The sequence below is a fragment of the Apium graveolens genome, chromosome 9 (genome assembly GCF_009905375.1).
Source record: "Apium graveolens cultivar Ventura chromosome 9, ASM990537v1, whole genome shotgun sequence".
NCBI classification, from domain to species: Eukaryota; Viridiplantae; Streptophyta; class Magnoliopsida; order Apiales; family Apiaceae; genus Apium; species Apium graveolens.
In genome coordinates this window covers 284,307,239-284,315,912 of record NC_133655.1, presented here as the reverse complement: position 1 = coordinate 284,315,912, position 8,674 = coordinate 284,307,239, and the positions used below count along the sequence as shown (strand labels likewise).

Here is an 8,674-nt window from a genome sequence, read left to right as displayed (position 1 = left end):
AGATATGAGAACCACAGGCGGTATCTAATACCCAAGTAGAAATGACATATTCACTTCTATCATGAACATACCTGAATCAGAAGCGGTAGTCTCACTACCCTTCTTCTTTAATTCTGCAAGGTAAACCTTGCAGTTCCTCTTCCAGTGCCCCACCATGTTACAGTGAAAGCAAACAACTTTGCTCTCGGGGTCTTCAGCTTTTGGTGGAATCGGCATTTTCTCACCTACTTTCTTCTTCTTGGAAGAGTTCCTCTTCCTTTTCTTAGGATTGGAACCTTCACCAATTAGAAGAACAGAACTCTTCTTAGGGGGGAAATTCGATTCTGCAGTCTTCAACATGTTGTGGAGTTCAGGCAGGCTGACATCCAACTTATTCATGTGAAAGTTCACAACAAACTGCGAGAACGAACTCGGAAGCGATTGCAAGACCAAGTCTTGGCTCAGCTCCCCATCCATGGCAAAACCAAGTTGTCCAAGACGTTCAATCAAATTGATCATCTTAAGTACATGGTCATTCACAGATGATCCCTCAGACATCCTACAACCGAACAACTCCTTCGATATCTCATATCGAGCTGTCCTCCCTGCCACATCATACAACTCTTGTAGATGCATGAGGATAGTGTGAGCATCCATATGCTCATATTGCTTCTGTAGCTCAATGTTCATGGAAGCTAGCATGATGCATTGACCAACATTTGCATCATCTATCCACCTACGATACACAACATGTTCATCATTATGTGCATCACTAGCAGGTTCAGTAGGCTTAGGTGAGTCAATCACGTATTCCAGCTTCTCAATCCTGAGAACAATTCTCAAGTTTCGAAGCCAGTCAGCATAATTAGGACCAGTCAATTTGTGAGCATCTAGTATGCTCCTGAGTGATAGTGCAGAAGACATAACGTATAAAGTAAATCTGTGAATGATAAACACATAACAACACTTAGCAAATATTCGATTTCATTTCAAAACACTATATGAATCGGGTCTTTATTCATAAGTGGCTCCCACTAGTTTTCCTAATTTATTCAACCCCCTACGTGAAAAATTAAGCATTCATAATGCTAGTGGGAATAGGGATCCTACATTCCATTACACAACCCCGGCTGTAGCACGAACCGCCATGCAATGTTCAATAGGCAGACAACTTTTGCCAATTACATCTCATGTTATTCCCTAATCAAACTTTAGCCTCTTGAATAATTGAGTCTCGGCTGTAGCACGACAAACTCAATATTCTAAGTCAAGTCAAACCCAACATTCCGTAAAGTTGAATCAGTCCCCAAAGGCCCACGGCTGTAGCACGTACCGACCTTTAGATTCTTATTCAATGTACACATCTCTATGTAATAGACAAGTATTTCTTATTTCGAAATCAAAGCCCTCGGCTGTAGCACGAACCGACAATGATTCAAAAATAAGAACTACTTTTCTATCATGTTGGAAGGCTATGACCGACACAAGCCCGTGTGTCATTGGCCAATTACTACTTGATATTATTTAATTTTAGAGGGATTATATTATGTTACAATCATAATCATATTATAAAGAAATTCTTCCTTTTAAATTAAATATTTCAAATCAATAATCAATAATCAGATGATTCCCAGATCGGGTGGAGCATTGTCAAGAGGCGTCACTTAATAACCCTTTCTTACAGATAGAAATCTGTTGTTGACAGAATCATCCTTTCTCTCATATCGAAAATTCATATTCAATTACGTGTTTCACAAACACAAGAATCTCATGATTGTATTCATAATATTGTTCTTAAGGTTATGAAACAATTTCACTATACTAGGTTGTCTAACAAACGCCTTATGTTTATTTAAGTTCACCTAAATCTATCATCGCATGATAAACTAAGCATATATCACATATATCAACATGAATAAACATTAAGGTAGGCATGTTACATCATCTAGCACATTAGTCTAAGCATTATACATCTCTATGTATCACATGAAGCATTTAAAATCAATTCAAACGATCAAAAACGGCTTTAAAACACTTCATGGAATATAAACAGTTCAAAACTTTTATATAAACTAAAATTGATCACTCCATTAGATCCGTCTCGAAAAAACGAATCCAACGGTATATTGCACGCCCAAAACGGAGTTACGAAACTCCCAGAAAATCAATTTTAAAATCAACAGAAGGGCTGTAACGCATTACAGGAACATGTTACAAGCCCTGTAACGCATTCTGGTGATGCGTTACACCCCTTTTAAGCCATTAAAGGGTGTAACGCATATCACGAATGCGCAACAGGTCTTACCTCACGCGTGCGCTACACGCGCCCGCCATCTGCCGCCTGACAGCTTCTCTGCTTTGCTCCTTTTGCCGTACTGTTGTGCTTCTCTTTCTTTCCGTGCAGCAGTAAAAACAATTGCAGACAAAACAGGAGTACAGATATACAAAGCAGATAATATATATATACAACATATTATATATATATATGATTAATTAATTACGAATTTGATTTTAAGAACTTCAAAAATTCATAATAAAAAATCTATACATCCTAAAATTATGAAAAAAATACCCAGACGATCTACAACACTTGTAGAACCCAGATCAACATTCAAAATTATTCTGAGAAACGATTTCTCATCAGACAAAAATTAATCCATAATATAACTTGTAAAAATCATAATTAATTCATACAAGCACATAAAATTCTGAAATTTTTACCACAGATCTATATTCATACAACCTATGCTCTGATACCATTGTTGGATTTTAAACGCAGCGGGGCATGGCAAAACACTTTTACACACACAAAATCCAAATAAAAGCATATAAATCGTGAATAAAAATTCGAGGGATCGAATCTAACCTTTAAAATAATTCGGAGACAACGATCAGAGATCCTTAGCAGTTGCTCCTCAAGTGTGAAACACTCCACCGGTATCCACCAAGAAAACGACTTTTAGGAGGAGGAGGAGGTGGAGAGAATTTGGTTTTCTGAAACTTTTGGGTTTCTCGGGTTAGAGTAAAATAGGGTCTATAATAGTGTATTTATAGGCAAAATTTTCAGCTGAAATTTTCCCATAAATATTATTATTATTATCCCATTTATTATTCTCATTAATAATTAAAACACCTTTTAATCATTAATCCTTTTTCTAAACACTTTAGAAATAATTCTCTCTCTTGATTTAATTTCCAAAAATTAAATCCTTAATTAATAATATTAAGAACTTTTCTTAATTAATTTATAATCAATTAAATCTCATTTAATCAATTATTAAATTTGCCAATTAATTATTTATTTCACAAATAAATAATTATTAGCCATTATTAATTAATTCCTCCACCATAAAATCATTCCCCTTTTATGGTGTGACCCTATAGGTTCAATATTAAGCCGGTAGTAGAAATAAATAATAATAAAACTATTTTATCATTATTTATATAAATTCTCTAATTTATTAAATATGATTAATTAATTAATCACATTTATTCTACATCGTGAGTGATGCTTCTCAACATATCGCGACTATCCGGATAATATGAATTCACTGCTTAGAATACCAAGAACCTGTCAGTGAATAGTTACCGTACAATAAACTCCTTCTACCCTACAATGTTCCGATTAAATACAAGGCATGGATCTCGTGTCAAGCCTATCTAATTCAATCACTTGCTTACCATTTACTATGCGTAGTTCTATGCAAATTAAAAACTCCTTTCTAATTTCATTCACTCTGGCTAGAGATTCCTGAACTAGCATAAGTGGATCAGCCTTGAACATTCGCTTCCTTCACTGGAAGGGGTAGATCCTTTATTGATCATACACTATCTTCGTGTACAAATTCCTATACCCAGAAGAGCCCTAATAATTGTCCCTGGAGACTAAGAACTAAACCAAAGCATAGTTCAGTGTACACAAAATGACTATGATGACCTCAAGTCTAAGGATACTTGTACAACTATCACTAAGCGAACAACTGCTGACACGTGAATGAACTCCATCAGTTGTTCAGCTGGGCGAGTCATGTTCAGTGAACTTATTCTATAATAAGCACCTACATACTAGCTATAGTGTCACCACACAAATGTCTATGAGAACAGACATCCTTCATAATGAAGCAAGCATAATATGTACCGATCTTTGCGGATTATTAATTACCAGTTAGTAATCCTACGACCAGGAACTATTTAAGTTTAGAGTTATCATCTTTTTAGGTCTCACTATTATGATCTCATCATAATCCATAAAAAGCTTTACTCTAAACTATGGTATATCTTATTTAAACACTTAAATAGATAAAGCCCGTAATAAAAACAAAACAAGTCTTTATTAATATCAATGAAATCAAAACAGATTACATAAAGAGTTATTCCTAAATCCCAATACCTGATTGGACTTAGGACATATTCCTTTCAGCTTTTTGACACGTGGCAGTTGTGGGGCCCACTGACAGGTGGGGCCCACTGATAGGTGGGGCCCCCTGACAGGTGGAGCCCACTGACATGTGGGTCCAGCTTGACACGTGGCACTTTTGCAACACTTTTTAGTACCTATTTGCAACATTTTTAATACCTATTGCAACACAATAACAATGGTCAAATTTTGAAATACACTTTCTACATACATTAAAGCCCAGTTCTATATTAATACTATTTTCCCAGTCAAAGTCATTAGAAAGACAATACAATATCACCAGTATGATGAACTACATCATTTAGACAATTTCTAATTACCAAAAGATTACATTTGCAAATGTGATATTACTGGACAATTCCAAAGTATCAGAATTAATACAGCTACTACACACGTTCAGACTTGGAAATTACTACATAACTCTGCTTTACAAAATCAACAACTACTTCAGCAGATATAATGGCATGTCCTTGGCCTGGTGTCATGGCCATTATTTGACCACTGTAATGAGGTAGTTCTTATAAAATCTGCCATCATAGGTGGTTTCAGACCAGAATCCTTTAACGGGCTCTCATCATCATAATCTGCACACAAAAAAACTCTAGTTAGTCAAGGGTATATCTTGTATACATACAAATCATGTGTGCAGAAAAGAAAGGCCACCCTTTTTGTGTGGCGAGCGTGGGACTTGGATATTGATCAACGCATTCGATTCCCAATATAGAAAATATCAAGAATCCTAAACATAAAATTGGACACGAGTGCAGGGACAAACTTGCAAGGGTGACAGAGTAATCTAATTTGATAAAATCTTTCGTTATTAAACAGTATCTTTTTTCAATTAAAAAAAGATTACCAATAAAACTTTTTTACTTAATCATATAACTACTTTAAACACAACATCAAAAAGATAAAAAAAATTAAAAAAAAACATCAAAAGGATAAACTAGAGCCAGTTTTCCAGAGGTCTTGTTCGTAACAAATAAGTTTCTCAACGACCTTAAATCCTATTTGCAGATTGGACTGTGCATAAAGTGTAGAACTACAACATCAAGGATCAGATTCAGAGCCCATACAGTCAAACACACACTGATTTGCTGAGTATGGTAACACAATAAGATAGTGAAATTAAGAGATTTTAAAATTACGTCTTGCTAATAATTCTTTTATTCTATTTTGGATAACAAATACAAGATACGCAAATGAGAGAATTTTGCATTCTTCATTTGTTTAAAATTTTGGGGAAATAATATCAAAAGACAGAGCTCAGCAAAAACTAGTTATTTGCGATGTTATAATGTCTCAACTCCAATCACAATATTAGACTTGCTTGTACAGGAAAATTAACTAGTGCAGGTTTTATACTAAACGGAGATCAGCTGTAATATATTTGAAGATCAACATTACCTGATGATGCAGGCAGATAATAGTGCAATTTTAAGAACTTGGATGCTTCTTTATCTTTCTTGTGGCATAAAACTCTAACTAATGCACTAGCATCTACCACGTGCATGTGCCCATGCTTCTGTGATTCGACTCCTGTCGGAATGAGTTCACTTGCAGTCATCAGCATCTGGATCACAGATTCAGTCTGACAAAGAATAGAGGGAGGGATACATTGTGAGCATACTAACAATCATGTGTATAAAAACAGAAAGATTTACCAAATTGGCCACCAAAAACAAGTGAAATGATATCTAAAATATCGAGGAACTTGATCCCTGAAAAACCTGAAGAGAGAACAAATTTAAAATTTGATGGGCAAATTGTGCTTCATTCTCAACTAGTGAACGGGGAAGGCCTTCACCACGAGCTATGAAGAAATCCCGTTTAAGAAGAATGCGAATATAGTGAGTACTAATTGTTCTAGATTAAAATAAAAAAGGATTTGTTTCCTTTGATTATTATGGTACGACATATAGATAAGTATTTGGTTTGAAGAAATTAATTTCATGATTTGCAAGTAATTTCAATACTGATGCTCTGCTGAAAAAGGTAATTTCACAATGATTGTACTAATTCTCTGCAAAAAAAAAAACTCACCTTTTTACCCCTAATCCTTATTATGTGTAACAAAACAACCACTTTCTTTCCTCAAACTCATAATCCCTCCGTTTTGAAAAACGTTTATTTTTTGTGTTGGACATAATTGTCAATGCACACTTTTGATCATTAATATCTTTAATTTCGTACTAATAATAAATATAAAAATTTCATCGTATTAAAGTAGTTATAAATACGAATCCAACAAAATCACTCATGATTATATTAAATCTTACAAATTAGGTATAATTTAATAATTTATCTCATGTTTTTAGTAAAAATCAATGAAAGTTTTTGTAGTTACCTGACAAAGCAGCTTGTGGTTAACCACTAAATTGTAGAAAAAACCATTGTACTAAGGACAAGTACTATTTCTTTCACAGAGAACCCTTACCTTTAATATGTGCAGGTCCTCATCCATCAATTTGACATCTGCATCATAAAATGCACAAGAGGGCCCCCCATCCAGAAGTACCCAAACATAGCCAACCTATACCATGACATTACCATATCAATACATCAGAGCTTGGGCCTTAAATGAATAGCCTCACAAGGAAAAAACATACCAATGATGCTTACAAATGCTTGCCACCACAAGATCTCTAAGTATGTCATCCACATAACCACATATATTATTGAGGACCTGTGTATTAGCTACAATCATCACTACGGGTTCTAAAACACATTAGCACAAGTTATAAACATATACAAACAGTTGCAGGGGAGAGAGCACTTTCAACACTACCATGATATAATCTAAATAGAAATGAGTCCCTCAAATCCCGGAACACGACCCTTGCTCCTACAAGTTATGAAAAAGTTAAGCTACTTGCAAAGACTACCAAGTAAAAATATTAGGGGTAAACTATAAAATAATACATCCTATCACCACATTATATCAAGTTACTAGTCAAAGATAGGTACCTAGGCAAGTATAGTAACTCAAGATTTTCACCCTATATATGTTACAGCTTATAAAATGGTAAAGAGGGATGTTTTATAAATGAGAAAACACTCATCTAATTTACAAAATTTTATTTTGGTTCACTAGCACTAAAATTTGGGTTTTGCATATGTTTTAGGTGCACCTTTGACTCCATTTATTGCTTCTTTTTATTATTCTCAATATGCCATTTCTGCATGATGCTCCTATCACATATTTTAATGACAGTACTGAAACTTGCACTAAGAATGCACTACATGCCGTTGCAATTAATTTACTGACTTACCTATGAATTCGCAAGTTCTTCTGATAGCATCAGCTGCTGTATCCCTTAGGCTGTGAAAGGTAGCAACAAATAACTCATCAACTGATTCTCTATACTCTAGTACAGTTTCTGAAGCCTCTGGATTCTCTTCATCTATATAATGTACATATAACAGTAAGAAATTGTTAACATAAATAATCGTAATTAAACTAAGGACTTAGATAGCAAATGCTGAAAAATTCTGAAATTAAAATCAAAAAATTGGGAATTGCACGCAACAAGTGAAGAATAACCCTAACTAAAACCCCTAAAATTAAAAATCCATCAAGTTAAAAATAACCAATCAAAAACCCTTTCTAAACAACTTTGAAGAGCTAAAACGTAAAACAGACAAGTTCATCTAACCACTACACAAAACACACACCGCCTGAGGACTAACTTCTAAATCAGTGTAAACTGATTTACAATCTTCCAAGCCATCATTCTGAGCTTCTTTCCGGCCTTGAGCTTCTTCTCCGCCGGAGGACTGACTTCTTCTTTTCCGACATCTTCTTTCCTGCTTTGGGAGCCAACACACAAATCTAGGGTTTGAGAATTGGGGGAAGGAGAGAGAGAGATTGACTTGTGAATTTGTTCGTAAGAATTGAGAGGGATTCGAGATGTGTATATACAGAAGTTGTGATTCTTTGGATCGATGAGCTGGCATCATGTACAACTGTTGGATTCAGTTTCTTTTTGTTGGATTTTGATTTTGTTAATAAAAAACTTATTTATTAATTTCTTTTTAATATTTTTAGAAATTCTTACTTATATGTAAATATTTTTAGATTTCGTATGTGATTTTATTAATGTTTAGTGTCCTTTTATTATTTTTCATTTATTTATATAATTATTAATTTTTAAAATATCGACACTTCATTCGAATAATAGTGGAGGTACGGTTGGATCGTCGAGATTTTATTTTAAAAGAATCGATACTTCATTCGGGACAGTAGCGCATATAGGGCTTAGCCTATTCCGAGTGCTT

General features: G+C 34.6%; 1 protein-coding gene across 5 annotated transcripts; it reads right to left on the bottom strand.

The window, feature by feature from the left end:
* Window positions 1–4,619: 4,619 nt before the first annotated feature.
* LOC141685783 (protein unc-13 homolog) lies at window positions 4,620–8,351 on the bottom strand. Of its 5 annotated transcripts, XM_074490866.1 has the most exons (7): window positions 8,072–8,351; window positions 7,669–7,800; window positions 7,185–7,241; window positions 7,019–7,082; window positions 6,834–6,929; window positions 5,804–5,987; window positions 4,620–4,980 (listed from the first exon to the last, which is right to left on the bottom strand). In XM_074490866.1, the coding sequence occupies exons 4-7, from the start codon at window positions 7,058–7,060 to the stop codon at window positions 4,844–4,846; spliced, it is 459 nt and encodes a 152-aa protein (XP_074346967.1). In that variant the 5' UTR covers window positions 7,061–7,082; window positions 7,185–7,241; window positions 7,669–7,800; window positions 8,072–8,351; the 3' UTR covers window positions 4,620–4,843. The 5 variants fall into 5 exon arrangements, 4 of the variants coding, with proteins under 4 accessions (XP_074346967.1, XP_074346969.1, XP_074346968.1 ...); XM_074490868.1 differs by having other exon boundaries at window positions 7,019–7,241; window positions 8,053–8,351; XM_074490867.1 differs by lacking the exon at window positions 7,185–7,241.
* Between the last annotated feature and the right edge of the window lie 323 nt (window positions 8,352–8,674).

What these genes read in the sequence shown, in the direction of transcription:
- LOC141685783 (XM_074490868.1), bottom strand. Translation starts at nt 7,060, where the DNA reads ATGTGGATGACATACTTAGAGATCTTGTGGTGGCAAGCATTT. An exon ending in TCTTGTGGTGGCAAGCATTT is followed by an intron (nt 6,930 to 7,018) that starts GTAAGCATCATT and finishes GTCATGGTATAG; the next exon opens with GTTGGCTATGTTTGGGTACT. An exon ending in AGGACCTGCACATATTAAAG is followed by an intron (nt 5,988 to 6,833) that starts GTAAGGGTTCTC and finishes ATTCTTTGTCAG; the next exon opens with ACTGAATCTGTGATCCAGAT.